At 34.2% G+C, this 19,455-nt stretch overlaps 1 protein-coding gene and 1 long non-coding RNA gene across 2 annotated transcripts; one reads left to right on the top strand and one right to left on the bottom strand.

The window, feature by feature from the left end:
• The first annotated feature begins 1,719 nt into the window (after positions 1-1,719).
• On the top strand, positions 1,720-17,039 carry LOC127242269 (uncharacterized). The gene is made up of 3 exons (XR_007836758.1): positions 1,720-1,817; positions 12,867-13,111; positions 16,923-17,039. It is a non-coding gene; the product is annotated as an uncharacterized LOC127242269 (long non-coding RNA).
• Positions 17,040-18,357: 1,318 nt separating this feature from the next.
• LOC127242018 (uncharacterized) lies at positions 18,358-19,059 on the bottom strand. Its single transcript, XM_051261351.1, has one exon. It carries the CDS (start codon positions 19,057-19,059, stop codon positions 18,358-18,360), a length of 702 nt encoding a protein of 233 aa, XP_051117308.1.
• Between the last annotated feature and the right edge of the window lie 396 nt (positions 19,060-19,455).

Raw genomic sequence — 19,455 nt, 5'->3', positions numbered from 1 at the left:
ACATAAGGAAAGCTTCATGGTGGTGGAGTTTCATGCAATAATTTCTAAAGTATAAGGGCGTGTTATGCAATTTTTCAAATATAAGGAGATTTTATGTTGAATTTCAAAATCACAAGGGAGTTATGAACAATTTTTAACTAAAAATTATTTACAAAATTATATTTTATCTCATATTATTTTTAAAAATATAAATACAAATATAAATATATCGTACATATAAAGAATTATAAACTAATCGGAAAAAATTCATTTTTTTTTTAAAAAAATAATAATAATGGTCATATATCCTTTACATATATATTAATACTAGCGTGTAACCCGTGCTATACACGAGTTATTTTATATTAAATTATATACTAATTTAATATTTTTTATAAATAATATTTATAATTTTTTATATATATATAATTTATTGTTCCAATCAAATCAATTTGAAAAATAACTTATACAATAAAATCAAAAAATATATAATTTATAGAAAATAAAAATAACAAAATAAATAATTAAAAAATACATACACAATAAGAATGCAATAAAAATAAATTTTTTATATGTTAAAATTTATCGTAATTTTTGGTACGAATTTTTCCAAATATTCTTTCAAATAAAAAAAAGCTCAAAAATTTGAACATGGTTTCCAAAATTAAAAAATAAAATAAAACTTCAAATAAATTTATATTTATTTTTTATGTTATTGTATTTAATATTAAAAATATTTTTATATTTGTATAATTTATTATGCAAACGTCATTATATTTGTATTACAATATACAATATATATATTTTTTCTCTTGATTTGTACTACTTTTTTATATAATAATTAATATATAAATATTAACATACAAAAAATAAATGTCAACTTATTAGGTGGATGAAAATAGTTTTTAAAATAGAAAAAAATATACTACCTCCATCCCGGAAAAGAGTAACGTTTACGTTTTGCATGTAAATTTTTAAATATTAGTATTATATTGGTTTATAGTGAAAAAGACAAAAATATCCTTATTAGACTGTGTGATATAAAAGTAATGATATTTGTGTACTATATTGAAAATTGTAAAGGTATTAATTATGTTAAGTAGATAGTACAATTACTAAATTAGTAAATGATATCTTTGTTTTGGAAAATTGTATCCTTCTTATACGGAGAGAGTATAAAAATCAAATAATTATTAATATTATATTCATGAAAAAAATAAATATATCGTACATATAAATTCTTATAAATATATATGGAATATTTTTTTAATATTTTATAAAACTAAGCATATAAAATTATATTTTAGATTAAGAAAAAAAAAAGAAAATTATTTTAAATTACACAAGTAAGAAGATGAAGAAGAAAAAAAAAGTATTGAAAATAAGAAAAAAAAAATTTATATATATATATATATATATATGGTGTGTTGGGTTATGAGATTAAACTTAAATTATTATTCATCCAAATTTTTTTTCTCTAATATCAAATCAAATACGTATTTTTTTATTTTTATATTATATTAAAAATTAATTTTACATTCAAAATATATATCAATACCTCTTTATATCACATTATTCAACTATTCAAAAACTGCTCGATTTGTATAATATCATGCAACTATTTGACAGAGATTTTGAAAGTCCTCGATTTGTCAAAATTAAGTAATTTTCAGAACTACTTTCTCTTATTTTTTAAAAGCAATTTTGACTTGGGACATTTATTTAAAAAAAAAACCCAGACCTCCACTTCCCGAACAGCCGCTGTGCGCCTCCTCCGACGAGCTCCAGCCGCCGTGAACAGCCCTGTTCCAAGTGCCTATCCTTAATCCTCCAATTGGGTATATTTCTCCATCTCTTTTGTTTTTCTTCTTTCAATTTTTGGAGATGAAATTGTTGAGGCTGTGCGATTGGAAATTTAAAATTGAGTTTGAATCCGAGTGCCTGCATTTAGGTGTTTTGTGATGTTTTAGTGCAGAAATCTTGGATTATTTCCTGATCCTTGTTAGCCCATGATCCTAGTTTTATTCTTTGGATGTTCTATTTTTAATTGAAAATTGATGTCAGGCCTATATATGTTTTCTATGATGGTTTCTTTGCAGATTGTTTCACTAATTTTGTGCACGACTCTTAGCTTATTAAGTGATTTTGGATTGCTTAGTGCTTGCTTGATTTGATCATCATTTCTTCGCACAGATATCTTGTTTTGATTTAGCAATTTTTGTCATGGTTGAATTAAAATTGAATTATCTTGGCCGAATTTTGATTATTAGTGTTATGATTACTGCAATTGCTCATTTTCTGTTTTAAATTGTTGTCTACTTTAATGCGTTGAAAGTTTTAGGTGAATTTTGTGCGCATGATACTTGGACTTCTTGATTGTATATTGAAAGGTTTTGGACATTATTGTTCTACTTTCACCCACATTACTGTTTTCCTAGGATAGTTGTTGCGCTTGGCTAGTTTGTTTTTGCAGCATTCATAGGAAATTTTCAAAGCTTGTCTTAATATGATGCACGTCTAAATCCAAAGGTGCAAGGAAGCAACACAACATATTGGTCTCATTGCACACCCTTTATGGATTTAGGAAAGTTTCTCTCTTATTTTACTTCTTTTTACATTGACGACAATGTATACTTTAGGTGTGGGGAGAGAGTTATGCAACATATTGGGGCAGTTTTTTTTTCCTGTGCTACTTTTTTATGTCTGATTTGCTATCTTTTTGCATGTATTTTAGATTTGTCTGAAGTGAGTCAGGTTTTATATGATTGGTTAGTTTGGCATGATTGATGATATTGGATTTGAAATATGTTGAGCCAGGTTGACATTTGAACCATGTGAGAATTTGAGTCTATACTCGAAAAATTTACATTAAAAAAACAAATTATACAGTACTCAAGCTTTTGGAATCTTGAATGATTTGTAGTACTCAATTATATGACCTAGAACTTGAGTAATTATGCATGTTGAACTTGCAACTATCGAGTCTTACGTTTAGAAAATAATAGGGGCATTAAGCCTTTTTTTATCATCCAACATAATATATTTCACCCCGCCTTTTTAGTCTTAGACCCTTCTTTTGAAATTTAGCCTTCTCTTATTTTAATCATATGTTAAAAATAATTACTTTAAATTCATATTGTAATACACTTTATTTATTATTAGGCACTAGTTAAAAACAAAAATTGGGTATGAATATGTCATAATATGGAGAAAATGGAAATGAATAGTGAAAGTATATATATAGATATATATATATATAAAGGCAAAAGAAAAAAAAAAGAAAAATGGCCAAAAAAAAAAAGAAAAAAAAAGCCAAAAGAAAGGCCAAAAAAAGTTTAAAAAAAGAAAAAAAAATCTTGATGAAGTATTATTGATATAATTATTTTATTGAAGTTTTGGTAGTGAATAAAGGAAGAGTTTTATTGTTTATGTCGAGCTGCTTTTCATATGCTAGCATCGTGTACTTATCGTGTTATTTTCTGACATATTTTAGCCTTTGTATATCATTTTTCCTACCCCTAACCATCAACCCCGTTACAACCCATATTAAAAGTCCGTATGATTCTTTATGTTAGATTCGAATATCTTAAGCAAGTGAGATTTGATTTTCGTTCAAGCCTATGTGATAATCTTTTGTTGCATTACTTGAGTATCGAGCCATTTACACAGTTATTTCTTTAAGAAAGTACGTGCACATATGTTTTATCCTGTGAGGTTGACTTGGCTTGATACATTGAATTTTCGATTGATTTAGTTGTATTAGATTCTCATGTCATGTTGAGTCACCTGTGATTTCTTTTGGCTTGTTTCGAATCTATGCTTAAAGGCAAGCATAATTAGGTGCTAAGAGATTTGATAGTTATAAATCACATGCATTAAATATTTATATTATATGCGATATTTGGTTAATTTTGATTGGATTCTACCTAATTTCTGCGCATATTATTTATTTGTTGTATGTAGAGGACAAATATCAAATTTGCGGTAATTAGAAGAAAAAGTGAAAGAAAAATCAAATTTACACCACCTAGTTAGGGAAGTAATTAACGGGCGTACCTTGACTGTCGATTAAGTAAGGAATAGTTGGTTATTAGGCGTGTGTTGGTAACTATAACTAATTTATTTAGAAACCAACGAAATTAAATATCATTGATGATCAAATCCACTATCCAAGTTGTCAATTTCATTCTTAAACTGGAAGCTTATATTTATTGAATTTATCTTTTAGTCATAGATTTTTAGTTTGTTATTTTTATTTTTTAACTTTCAACTTCCAAAAATCTCATTTTTTATTATATATATATATTAAACAACAAAAAATAAAACCTTTTTGCTTCCCTAAGGAGACGACTCTACTTCATCTATATCACATTATTTTTATTACAGAAGTAGGTTTATTTTACTTAATTTTATAACGTGTGATGAATGTCTGTCACTATTTAAATACTTATCGGACATAATCAGCCGACCATCCAGAATAAAATGGCCTAGCTGGGAGATGAGAAAGCTAAGAAAGGAAAAATGCCACTGAATGAAACCACCGATGCAACCTCATCTTGTCAGCCGCACCAAGTAGCAAATTCAACTTCTTTTCAACTTCAATATGGATATGTTTCCATTCTCCAGCATGACGGATATGCAGTGGGCATATCGGCAAGTGTGCTGCCTCTAGGAGGAGCGGGGTTTTCTCGCTTGCTACACCGATCAGCTCAACGAACTCGCTTGAGGCGTAGGATGGCATGTTGAGCCAACAAAAGAGTACTACGGCCCAAGTGGGAATGTTTCACCGCTGTTTCCATCCGGGCCATGGGGAAACTGTAGTCAATAGAGTCAATCACCCTATGGTCCCCCGTCATACTACAAAATACCTTGAGGTTTGTATGCCCAGAACCCGTCAGTATATTAAGAGGCTGGGGGGTAAGCAACTACGTAGAGCGTGACGACCACGGTAGTCCCGTATGCATCACCACTTCACGTCTCTGGGAGCGTTAGTCCAAGTGCACCCCAACAAATTCCCATGAAAAAGCCAATCCATGCCAATTGGCCCATCGGAGCACCGCCAACGGTTGCCCAGAAAGCACCATGACCCAGTCTGCCCGCCAGATGACTGGGTTAGTAGAATTTTCCACCTCTAGTGGCAAATCCGCTACACCCGATAAGTGAAGGATATGCATTCCAGGGTTTTCCACTTGTACAGGAGGATCACCCAGCTGCGGATCACCCTTAGCGGATTCCACCAAATCCCGCACAACAAAAAGGAGCTCAGAAGAATCTACCAGTGTATCTAGAGGCCTTAGAAGAGGCAGTACGCAGAGTCTACGGAGATCCTTTGTGGATGCTTGCCAGGCAACAATATCAGTGGATATTTCCAAATTGAGTTGTGAAGAAACATCAGCTGCCAAGATATGCCTGGATTCCGGAGTTTACACTATTCTCAGGGGAGGATTCTAGGTCCATCATTGAGCATGTGAGCCGTTTTATGGCCTAATGCGGGACGAATACGGCAACAATAATTGGTACAAATTGCAGCTTTTTTCTTTGTGATTAATAGGGTCAATGATAACTCTTGATTTTGACATATTTTATAACTTATACTTGTTTAATTAATTAAGTATTTATGTCGAGGTTTGGTATTATTTATATTAATTTATTTTAATAATTATATTTATTGCAATTATTTGTGAAATATTAATGTCTTAATTTTTAAGTATATTTTATAATTATTTTAATGTATAAATTAAATTAATTGATGTGTTTCTTGAATTATATTTTTGACATTATTTATGTTCTATTTAAGTATTTAATTTTGGCTAAATTAATATTATTTAGTAAGTATTATTTATTTAAATAAATATATAAAGTGTTTATTATTAATGCATGTGAAATAATGCTTGAAAATTAGTGTGAGAGCCCAAACCTAAAAAGCGAAAAATAGTTTCAGGAGTGAAAAAATGTTGTTGGCGTGAAAGTCAACAAAAGTCAACGGTCAATGCAAAAAAATCAACATGTTGAAGTCAAAGTCAACGACAGTGACGACTGCGCGGAAAGCAGTGAGCGGCTGCACAGAACCTGTGAGCGGAGCGGAAATCCTTGTATGAAGGTGAGCGAAGCGGCAACCTAGCGGAGTGGAAATCCTTGCATGGAGGTGAGCAAAGCGGCGGCTGCACAGACATCAATGAGCGCAAAAAACAAGCGGTGGCTGTGCGAAAATTTGTGCGAACGCAAAAAATATGCGTCGGCTGTACGGAATCCGTGAGCAGCAGCTGCATTTATAAGCACAGAAAGGAGTGAACATGGAATTCCAGCGGCGGCTACACAGACACCAATGGAGCGGAAAGCCAAGCATGAAATTGAACGAAGCGACGGATGTGTGGAAATGGAGTGGCAGCTGTGCGGAAAAGGAGCGGCAGCTGCATTTATTGCCGCTAGGTCAGCGGTGCATTTACTCAGCGAACCTGCATTAAATCTGCCTAGCTTTACTCTCAGCTGCACCATTTATTGCCCAGACTCTCTCCGCCCTAGGATTTACTGCACTCTCCCAGTTGCCTAATTAAATTCTTGCATCATTATTTAGTTAATTTTTTACTATTTTACGTATTTTTATTGCAGAATCTTTTAGAAGATAGGTACTTATTAGGCCACCCGCAACGAGGGTGCTTCCCCGTAAGCGTCCCCCACGTCAGCATTTTTTGAAAAAAAAAAATTGAAAAATGCTCCTGACAAACAGTCACCTGTGTTTCTTCCTTTTTTATTAGGGTCATAGCCTTTTTTTATCATTTAATAAATAATAAAAATAATATTTATAGAAAATTTGTTTTATTTAAAATATTTACATTTTCTTAATTAATTTTTTATTTAATATTTTTAATTTATAAAGTTTAAAATTTTAAGTATTACATGAGTGTGATACATAAAAATTATTTTGTATTTAATTTTTTATTGATAAGAAATACTAATTTATTTTTATTAAATATTATAAAAAATATATGATGAAAATATATAATTTTATTCTTTAAATATATAAAAATTTTAATAAAGTGAAAAATATAAGAATTTTAAAAGATTCTTTGATATGGGTGTAAAATATAATTGGAGTTCTTCGTGATGTGGCGGAGAGAGAAACTGACGTTGCATGTGGAAGAAATTTGTAAAGGGTTTTTTGGTTAAAGGTGCCCTTAGTAAGTTATAAGCAGTTATAAATAGTTACTTTTAGAGGTAGTTATTTATAGGTTGTCGTAACCACCAAGCTTCTAGAAGCTTCCTTCCCCAATAAATATCTTCTCCATTGTATGTTATATACATAACCATACACAACTCATCATTCCATAAATTCCATTTTCACCATTTTTTTTCTCCCATATTTTTATCTAGTTTAATAATATGATATTTCTTCTCATATTTGTTTTAACTAGTAAAATTCCTATTATATTTCTTCAGCTCACTTTCACCCAAAAATTTCATGTCCGCAATTGAATAGTTCAAACTAGACTTTCGACAAGGTTGCAGAAGGGCAACAGTAGGGTTAACTATCCATGCCTACGATCGCGTCGTATTCATTAATAAAGATTAGACGGTTTGTAGCAACTAAGTACGTGGAGCCTTGTCGACCTTCTTAGTTGTGAGCCGAATTTAACCCCGATTAAAGAGATGTATCAGAGGGGTAGTGCCACTAGCGAAACGGTTGGAAGAATAATTTATTAGACATAGGTGCTTGCCTATCGGGTCACAGAAATGTTCGGTGACAACGGCTTTTCTAGAAAATAATGTTTTCGCCGGGTGTCACTGAAGCTTCGTTGTAATTTCCCTAAGGTCAAGTACCAATCGAGTCGAGAATCGGGCTTAAGCGAGCAAATGCGATCACATTCCTTCCTCCAAGTCGTTCAACAATTATATATATTATCAGCTAGCACACCATCATCATCTCGCTCATTTCATCCATGGAATTCTAGCCATTGAGGAATGCAAAAGTCACACACAAATGCCTCATTCCATCATCTTCGAGATACGTACATTTTATTGCTTTTTAATTAGATTTAATTTCTGCGAATTTATCTATTAAGCCCTTTCAATTGCATTAACTCATTGCACTTTTTATGCGAATTTATCTTTTCAGTCCTTTTGACCCGGACACTCACCGGTTAACGAGATTTTTATTTTTGATGAAGTTTTTAGAGTTACTACACGAACATGCACGACACTATTTTCATTTTTTACATATATCATTTTTTTTGTATCTTAAAGATATTTTTAAATCTCTCAAAACTCTTTGATCAAATTTTTGCGCCGTTTACGAGGAATAAGCTTAGTATCTTTATTTTAATTGGAAAATATTGAGTTTATTGCTAATTTATTTTTTATTTTATTTTATTTTATTTTATTTGGAACATCTAATCCATCAACGGTATGCTTTATAGGTTTCAAGTGTGTGATATCCTCTAGGGATCAAACTTGCATAGTATCTATCCTTTTGCAAAAAATCAAAAAAATTTCCAAAACACAGTTCACGTCAGTCGCTGTGCCTCTGCTCTCTATTTCAATCCCCTCTTTGTATCTATAAAATTGTATACTAATAATCATAGTAATAACAATAGTAATAGTGTTATACACCATGTAATATATACGCAAGTACGGTGTATGTGTTCGATGGATACTACGTGGCTTCTTAGATGCCACTACTTGAATTTTTTGATGCCTATAAATATGTACGAAATAAATATATAAATTCATTCATGATCACATCTTCCCACTATCCAATCTCACAGTCTCACAATACATCTATCATTTAATTCATACATTCACATATATACATATATAAATTATATATATCCACTAACATATAATATAATATATTATACTCACATCCCTATATCTATACATATTAATACTTACCAATATATTATATATTTATTATTTAACACGTTATTAACATGAAGGCTCTTGCCAGTTTTATTTTTGGTAAGTTTTATTTTAATACTATCTATTTTCTAAACTATGGAAAATCTTGAAAAATTTTCTTTTAAACCTTTGTCTCTCACCGGCAATAATTTTCTAACTTGGTCCCTGGATGAAGAAATGCATCTGGTTTCTATGGGCCTTGTTCATACAATTGCCAGTGAAAATACGGCTACAAGCTAAGATCGGGCTAAGGCTATTATTTTCATTCGTTGCCATCTAGACATTCCTTTACAGTCCGAATATTTGACTGTGAAAGATCCACTAGATTTTTGGAATGAATTAAGGGAGAGATTTGGGCACTTAAAATATATCATTCTCCCGAAAGCTCGACATGATTGGCTTAACCTGCGGTTGCAGGATTTTAAAACTGTTACAGAGTGCAACTTTGTTATCCATTAGATTACATCTCAGTTGAAACTCTGCGGAGAAATTGTTACTGAGAATGATAAATTGGAGAAGACTCTCTCTACCATCTATGCTTCTAATGTTGTGCTGGAACAGCAGTATCGTGAGAAAAACTTTCAAAAGTACTCACAGCTCATTGAATGTCTTTTATTAGCTTAACAAAATAATGAGTTAATGATGAAAAATCATTAGTCCCGGCCCACTGGTTCCAATCCGTTCCATTAAGCGAACGTGATATTTTCTAAACGAGGCTGAGGACATGGTAGAGGCCGTGGATATGGTCGCGGTCGTGAGAGTCAATGCGGTCGATATACCCCTTACAATCACCGCAGTTTTAACATTAACAGGAAACAGAGTAAACCCCAATATGGGGATATAGCCGAAAAGGCTAAACAAGGAAAGAGACAAATCAACATTTGTAATCGGTGTGGCATTGAAGGCCATTGGGCCAATACCTGCAGAACAACCAAACACCTAGCCGATCTTTATCAAGTCACACTGCAGAAAAAAGGGGAAAGAGGTCGAGACTAATCACATTGATAACGATGATGACCCTGATGATGATCTTCTGGATTACGACAAACGCATCTTGAAATAGTGGATAATGTTAGAAAAATTAAGGAAGGTTGGAAAGACTAGGAAAGAGCTTATCCTAATGGAAATAAGGACACCAGACTTCAAAGGCAATGCTCATTAAGCAGTTGGAGTTGTGGTGGTGGACGTTACCGTTGGGAGTAGGAAGGACAAGATGGCATTTTTCAGATACCCACCTATTCCGCCGTCCTGGGATGCGACTGAATACACACTTCCCAGTGTGTACCCTCCACTCTTTATTAGAAAGTGATGTTCTGGAATGGCGATGATGTTCTGGAATGACGACAAAGTGGAAGAAGTTGAAGTGGAAGTTGGTTTGCTGATGGAGGTCCACAATTTGAAGGCAATATACTACTCTTAAAAGATGTACCCATTGTCTATGATGACCTAGGGTTATGAAGAGTGGAAAGAATGCAATCTCACTGCTCAAGGATTTGAAGTTCGGATGAAGGCCGACCCATGGCCAGATTTCATAGAAGAAAGTGAGGACTGATGACTATGAGTTTGTTAGCAGGTGGGAGGACCGGCTACAGGAGTTGTCCCGCTAGAAGGATGAGCAAATGGCGGAATTTGCTGGGGGACAAACAATGCTTATGGAAACACCAATTGCTATGGCATGCTAGCATTGGAACTATATCGCATTTTATTTCATTGTTGTAACCTTGTAGCTCAATTCCCACCAACACTTGTTTGATGACGTTGATTTACCCACAATTATTGAATCATTGTAGTTTGTAAGGCCTCGGGTGCAAGTCATCCTCAAATTAATTCTTTTCACTGTGAGGTCACTAATGACATTAGTACAACTACCACCGTCAATGATAAGACTACATACTTTAGTCGCGATCTTACACCTTCCATGGAATAAATTTTTGCGTTGTTCGGTATCTTCAACCTCCTTTGGAAGGGTGCTAGGAGCTCAGAGAGTGACTAATGTTTAATTGGACTCTAGTATAGCTTCTCTAGCTTCTTCGTCGTAGAAATTTGCCTCATGACCTCTTCAATTTCTAATTCGGATTTGTACTCACTGAAGGTCGTAAGAACCATAGTACGCTTATTTGGACATTGATTCGCAAAATGTCCTCATCATTGGCATTTAAAACATAACATATCTTGGCTATGGGTGGTGTTCTTTTGGGTGTTTGTTAGCAGCTTAGGGCGCATCGAATCAACTGTTGATGCTCAGTTGGTCCTACCATGCAATGGCATAATCTGAAAACTCTATTATGGCCACACAGAGTGTTTTTCTTCATCAATTAATTGTTGAACATCAAAGATTACTTCTAACCTTCATTCTTATTGCAAAATTGCTAAAGGTCGGATTTTTTTTTGGAACGGTGGCACTTGAAATTTGATTGAGTGGATAGCCTCATCTCCATCCCGTCGGTTTATGGTTATTATAATTCCTAGGTCGTTTCCAATTTCCTTCAAACTCCTCATCAACGGGTTCACCAAAGTTATGTGGGGGTAGGGGTCTGATGTTGCGTCTTGGCCTCAAAAGCGATTGAACGTCATTTCGCCTATGTGCTTCAGGTAACGGTCAGATGCTCTCTTGTAACTTTTATTGATTCTCTTCGAGTTGGTCCTTCCTATTATTCATTAATTTCAATCGAGAATGGAGAAGAGTCTTAAACTCTTGTAGAATGCTATTGAGAAGGCCTTGTACATCAACTTGTTGAGAATTCGATCCTTCAACCCCTACCATTAGAACGAGAAGAAAGAAAAACAAAAATAACCTCACAAGAACTCTTGTGTATCACTACACGCCTTATGGTACCTCTCCCCTCACAAAAAGTACTCAATTAAAATCAATGAGATTCTCCCAAAGACGATAGCCGAAAAATCCAAAACAGTTGTGAAAGTAAGGGAATATAAGTTGAAAATAGAAGTAGAAGACAAATAATCTGAATAGATTTTTTTTTTTTTTTTTCTTTTTGGGTTTAAAAGGAAAGATGATTTGAGAGTATAAGTAAATAACAAATATCTTGAGATTTAATAATAAGTTTTTTGTTCATTTTTTTTTGCCTTTTTTTTATGGCTTTTAGCTTTTCATTTTTTTTTTCCTTTTTTTCTTCTTTAACTTTATGGTTTTTTTTTTTTCTGTCTCTTGATTAGCACATATTTTATTTTTTTGAACAAAATTTGACTAGTTATGATTCAAATTGATAGAAAACTTAAGTGTAAGGCTCTGCTATCAGATGATACAGCCCGGCCGTGTATAATTATACCTAATGTATTTTTCACCCACAAAATTCAATAGAACCAATGGATTAAAAATATGGATAAAAGAAAAAAGAATGAAGAAGAAAAGATAGTGCATAAAATATAAATTAGTATAGATGATAATCAACCACGAGAATAACTTTCGGACCTAAAATCAAATCATAGACTAAAACACAAACAATAGGCTCAATCCCACTGCAAAAGATTGGAAGCTACGAACCGATAGAATCACTCCAAAGACCCGATTTGAAATTCTAAATGCGAGGAAATCACTCTCTAACACTAGAAAATTATAAATGTAAAATTTGATTCAAGATGTAAAAACATTTCCATTACAATTATAGGCAAGAACCTTATATAGAGGTCCTTGAGGAAAATAAAAGACAACAAATAATAAGGAAACAAACCAAAAGGTAAGTCTAACTACAAGGAAACTAATAATAATAAAAGTTCTAGATATAGAATTATACTATATGAAAATTTATAATAAAAGAAAATCTCTATTAAGGTAACTTTTAGAAGCTTCCATAAGTGATGATTCTCTTGATAGTCCTCCATATTTTGTAATTCTCTTTATAATCTTCCAAAATTAGCAATTCTCTTGATATTTCAATTCTGATTCTTGTTGGTTCAATTGAAGTAGTGTCAGGTGAGAGCTAAGTGGTTTCGAAACATCATCTTTAAATTGATTCTCTACGAAAAATTGTCAGGTCAACACAGTGATGAATTCTTGAAACTGACGAGTTTGATGAGTGATGGGTCCCTTGGGCATTTGAATCCTCGAAGATTGTACATCCGCATCAAACACCGTAAGGTCAAAATGATCAAAAGGGGAGTGTGCGAGGTTTCTGAAAATACAGGGGGTGTACTACACAGTTTCTAAAGTACAGATGTGACACACCGACCCACAAGCCACACAAAATTGGGCATGTCGGGATCATAGATTGACCCACAGGTAAACATGAATCCTTCCAGTGCGCTTCTATCCTTAAATTACTCGAGGGTAACACGCTAAACTCTATAGTTCTTTTAGTAAGGCTTCCGAAAAGAAATGTGCACATTGTTGATATGAGTAGTCTATTCAATCTACTTAATCTCTATTCACTCTTGGATGGTCTAGCACCAGCTCATCCATACACGGGAGTTGGCCTAACATCGGCCTAACTCCGGGGGTATTGCATCATCTTCCACTTTCGAATGTAACGTCCAAATTGCATCCCAATGATCCATCAAATGCTAGGCCCTTCAATATTTAGGTCAACAACTGTGAGCTGTCGCAGGTCAACTCTGATACCACTTGTGACACCCCGGCCTCCAAGCCTCGCAGAGCCGTGTGTGTCTAGATCGTAGAATGGTCTTACATGTCAACGCGAGTCCTTCCAACATATATTTCTATCCTCACTCACACGCACCCTGGGAGAGTTCCTAGGGGCTCACCAATCATTAAATTATTTTAGGATAAACACGCTTAACTCTAGAGTTCTTTCAGTAAGACTCTTGAAAAGAAATATATACATTGTTGACATGAATAGTCTATTCAATCTACTCAATCTTTCTTCACTCTTGGATGGTCTAGCACCGGCCTAACTCCGGGGTATTACAACAAGGGGGAATATTGATGAGCTTAACTTAATCAAAACTCCCTGAGAACCCCATAAAACTTTTGAATATTTAAAACGGCAACTTGATATCAAAGATTTTAGAAAAATAAAAAATTTCATTTGTTTGCAAATTGAGCACTTAGAAAGCTTATGTATGAATTGGATTATTCCAAATGGGTATTAACATAATTTATGATTGGTAAATCACATCCAATAAGTACTTCAATAATCGTCAAAGTACTTGATCTAATAAATTATCCAAATGGACCAAAAGGGGAAAATAAAGAAGTATTTGGTCCAGAAGTGTCAGACCTTAGTGCTATAGATGCATTGTTGTTTCTTGCTAATAAAACCTGGTCTGATAATCATTTGATATAAATTTATTAGCAATATTGACCTCATCATCTACTCAATGTCTGTGGAATATAATTAAACAAATTGTTTGCTTTCTTCAAATAATAGTTGGTCTCAGGTTATTATTCATAAAAGATTTTCAATACAAACTAATTGGTTATGCTATTGCAGGATATTTATCAGATCCATATAAAGCCAAGTTTTAAACTAGTAACATATTAATATATGGAAAAACTATAATCTCTTAGAGATCAATGAAATAAATGTTGACAACCACTTCTTTAGATGATGCCTAAATATTGGTTGTTGGTTCGAAATCCTTTGAACGATCAACAAAGAATGAACACAGTCAATCAATGCACCCAAAGTTACCTAGTTGAATATCAAACAACACATGCATACAGTAAGTGAATAAATAAAACACACTCAACTTTTTAACCTAGTTTGGCCATTGAAGATCTACTTCTTTAGAGATGAATGAATCAAGCTTGCAGAGTTATTGCGTGAACTATAGCCTTCAGAAATCTCGTACCCTCGCTCACCTAGAATTTCCTAGCACAAACATTCATGCCTATTACTTTTACAAACTCATTTCATCTTCACCATTAGAATTCACTCTTCCCTTTTGTTTCATTATTTTTTTTTTCATTTGTCAACTTTTTAAAGTAATCTCGCACCTCAAAATTCTAAACAAGAAAAGAGCATCAAATAAAAACAATACATTCTCAATATATTCTACATTTTTATTCCATAATTTTTTCTCAATCAAATCCTCTAAAGCCTACTTATTAAACACAATCAATTCCCTTAAAGTTGATGTTCCAATCTAAACCCTCGTTGGATTGATCAAATTGGGCCGCAATAGAATGGATCACCTATTGATGCGATTCCACAAGAACAAGTAACAATAAAAATGGGTAGAGTTTGGTAGCAAAAGGAATGAACGGATAGATATATATATTAATTAAGGTAACCTGGACTTTCTTGAATTGAGAGGTAGTCGGGAAGGCAACACGAGATATCAAGCTCATGTCTCACAATCTTCTAAACAAACCGACGATACAAGGTACGCCAAAATAGTTCTTGTACTATTCGAGAGACCATGACTTGTTTCAAATCACTTGTAGCAACTCGATTTTGGGATATGAAGATGTAACTAAATAACTCAATATTACACTTCAAATCATGCATAAGAATCACTCTTGAAATTAAATAAATTTAGAAAATATTTTTATTGAATGAAATCTTACAATGATAATCATGAGATCTTTTATTGATGACCCACGTGGAATAAAAACAATAAAGTGTATCTTAAAAGGAAATAAATCCTATAGATTTTAATCAACCTTATTAGTATTATTTACCAATGATTAATGACAATCTCACTATTCTTGGTAATATCATGATTTATGAAATTCCTTCAATTATGGAATATTGATTCATGAAATCCCTTCAATTAGGGATAGTGATTTATGGGAAATCCAATGTCTTGAAAAATGCTCTTGTTTTATGATCCTTGGGACTTGTGGTCTAATTCTAGAAAAATGTATTTACTTGTTTTCATCCTCGGTGTAGAGTCCAACAGTGGTATCCATTTGAAATTTGGCATATTTTGTAATTGTCAACTAAAATTTACGAGCTCGACTCCTAATGATAGGTCTAATAGGAATTATAATTGCATCTGATTGCGTCATGATAGCCACATCATCTCCCATCTCTTGACAAATCACACATAACTTTTGCAATCATTTTTTGTAGGCAAAATAGCAAAAAACACCCATATGGTTTTACGAATTCGCGAAAAACCGCTTGTGGTTCTAATTTTCAAAAACCTATTTGTGGTTTTCAAAATATTGCACACTCTCCCCCTCTCTAAATTTGACTAACGGGTGTTAAATTTTATCAGATTTGACAGTTATACCCTTATTTATATATTTTTTAATTTATTTCTCTCTCTTCTCTTATTTTTTTTCTCCTTTTTTTTCCTAACTTCTTTCTTCCATCTTCTTCCCAAAAATTATTCTTCACACACGCAGCTCTTTCTTTTGTTTTTTTTTCCTCAATTTTCACTGTAGCCCCACCGGTTCTTTCTTTTCTTCTTTTACTCCACCTTCTTCATCTTCAATTAAAGAAGAAATGAAAAAAATAAGAAGAAAGAGAAATGACTGGCAGAAGCGGTTGGAGCAGGAAAAAGGAAGAAGAGAAAAAGAAGAAAGAAGAAGAAGGGGCCGGAAACCAGGTTTTTTTCTCTTTTTCTTTTTTTCTTTTTCCCGAATTTTCTTTCTTCTTTATTTTTTCTCCCCAATTCTTCTTTCTTCCCCAATTCTTCCTGTGTTTGGTAAAACAGAAGAAGAAATTGAGAGTGAGCAATAACTTGCGCATTCTCGTCTCCGTCTCCATCTCTATGTCCGATCGATTAATTGTGTTATAAATTTGAAATCGATTTCAAATTTAGTTGTGTTTAGCGAATTTAAAATAATAAAAAAAAAATTAAGATTAAATTTTAAAAGTATACGGAAGAAGAAAATGAGGAAGAAGAAGCTGCGGTAAAAAATAGTCATTAGGGTATTTTAGTAAATACAACAGTAGTTAAATGTTTAACAAATGGGGGATTTTTTTGTTATTTTGTCATTTTTGTATACATACGACTCACATGAAAACATAGGTATACATTACCAAAAATTGGAACGAACACACAACTTCGAACAGACATAAAAAAAATTAAAACAAATCCGGAATATACTTATTTCTTTCCACTTCACCTTGGTAATGGTTACAAAATAGGTTGTCGATTCTTTCTTGCCATTATAGGTAAGGTCGGTTGACGGAGTGTAGATCTATTGCAGAGACTGCAGGGGAAGATGCAAGCACTTCAACCGTGGATGGTGGTTTCCTTCTTCACATACGCACACACACGATAGAATGTGCATTTAACTGTTCTTTTCTATTTTTTAGTTTCGATTTTTAAAAATAAAAACTAAAATATGCATAAAGTAAATTTAAGTATTTCAAGTGAACAATTTAAATAGAGTGAGATGTTATATAAATATACAGAACAATATGAAAAGTATTGAAAAATATTTTAAAAGTACATAATAAGTAAACTATGATGATCGATAGTAAAATGTAAAATGAGGATCAATTATGAACCAAATAATTAAAAGGGTAAACTGTTTTTTCTAATTCCGTAACTGGACCCACTTATCATTTTAGTCCCGTAAGTGGAGCATGTCGCAAACTAGTCCCATAAGTGAAAAATTTTCGTTGTTTTAGTATTCCGGCGCCGGAGACGCCCGCGTGGTTCGCTGGAGATGACGTGTCCGCCAGGTGTTGCTGACCTGGCGGGACACTTGGCGGACACGTCACCTCCGGCGAGCCACGCGGCGTCTCCGGCACCGGAGGATTAAAACAGCGAAAATTTTTCACTTATGGGATTAGTTTGCGACAGACTCCACTTGCAGAACTAAAATGATAAGCGGTCCAGTTACGGGACTAAAAAACAGTTTACCCTAATTAAAATAAAGAGTACAGATTAATTGTTTCTTTGCTTTTTTACTGGACTGGATTATGAGTTAACAATGCCGATAGAGATTATTTTTCTCTCCAAAACACTATGACATATCTGGTTAAAAAAGGAAAAGATTGGAATCATATTTAGCCACTACTCATCACCGGGTAAAAGGTTCTAGAAGCCACGAGGGGTGTTATTTCTACGGCTCTTGATGTAATGAAGATACTATAAATATATTAGGTCTGACACGTCAGCCTGCAACTGCTAACCCCGATTTCCTTAAACCATCCAATAATGCTCAACAAACTTTTTAAATTTTCTCACGCTATTATATACTTAGGCAGTAAAATATTTTTACTGATGCTATTTTCTGAGAGAAAAAACAAAGGGTAAAATAGCAGGAACACAATAATTAAAAAAGAACGGAAATTAATCTGACTCTATTATATACACACACAGTATGTCCGAATAACAGAATAAAAGCAGAAGAAGACAATCCCTAAAGCAAAACTGATCCCTTTTTTTCCTTTGCTGGCATGGATGTCTTTATGCAGATGGGCTGTCTGATTTTCTTTTTTTAATATATGAAAATTAATTCTTTGGTATGTAAATTCACCATTTCTTTTTTCTTGAAAATTAAGCACTCGTTATTTACAAAATCTACTTGAAATCAGGAGATGATGAAAATAAATAAAATTAAAAATCCAAGCATACTGATCCCAGCTAGCATTCACTTCATTGCTTCTTCTTGCTGGTACTTGTGCCAGTGGAGAAGATCGATCCCAGGCCGAAGAGATTCGCCGACGGCACGTGCAATACAGGGCTGAATTTCACGCCGGCGCTACTCGCCGGAAATCGATGGCCGGTCCGCTTCAACGGCGACCGGCTGAATGGACTCTTCTTTTGCGACGACGGCTTGAGAAACCCAAACTTTGGATTATTCGCTGATCGGGCGGCGGCGGCGGAAGACCCCGTGGAGTTGCTCCTCGACAGCAATGGCAGCGGGCAGAGCGTCCGGCCGTAGCCGCTGCCGCAGTTGAGACTCGAGCTCCGCTTGAACCGCCAGAATGATCGCTGCTTCTCTTCCGGTGAATCGGCGGCGGCGGCGGCGGCGGCATTCGCATTCTTCGGCGGCGTCGGCTGCCGTGGAGGAGGCGGCGGAGGAGGAGGCCGTGGCGCCGGGGAAGGCTGAGGTTGCGGCGGCGGCGAGAGCCTTCTTTTGATCTCGATGGGGAGGATCTGACCGTTGAAGAAGAGCTCATCGGCGGTGGAGGATTCGCGATCGAAGCTCTCACGGAAAACGCAGAAGTCGAAATCAATGGCGGAGGACGACGTCGTTCTGATGTGCTCCTCTACCGGAACGACGTCGTCGGATTGGGAGAGGTCGTAGGAGAAGGAGATCCGGCTGGGGCTGTCAGGGAAAACTTCGATCGTCATTGCTTCCCGATTCTCAGCTTTATCCCAACCCAATTATTTATCGCACAAACAAAAATAATTGAAAATAAAATAAAATAAAATAAAAATGGGTTTTTCGTCTTGAAAAGCACTTTAAGAGTCGCATTTAACGCCTCCAAACCATAAAGTTGCATTTAGGGAGAAGTGACGGTTAATTAAAGTCAAAGTAGGGGATAATTAGCAATTTAAATCACCACCGGTCGTCAAAGTGGATTCTTTATTACATCAATTATCGGGAAAAACAAGAAACTATTAACTGAGGTTTGAAAATTCAGGACGTATGAAATTAAATTATTATGTAAATAATTGGATTGTTTTTATTTGAATACTACAAGTATTATTTTCAGTTTTCTTTAATGTGAAATGAATGTGTGTTTA

Source organism: Andrographis paniculata, unplaced genomic scaffold, assembly GCF_009805555.1.
Source record: "Andrographis paniculata isolate CXL003 unplaced genomic scaffold, ASM980555v1 Contig86END, whole genome shotgun sequence".
Lineage (NCBI taxonomy): Eukaryota > Viridiplantae > Streptophyta > Magnoliopsida > Lamiales > Acanthaceae > Andrographis > Andrographis paniculata.
The sequence above is the reverse complement of the archived record's forward strand: the minus strand, read 5'-3'. Positions and strand labels throughout refer to the sequence as shown.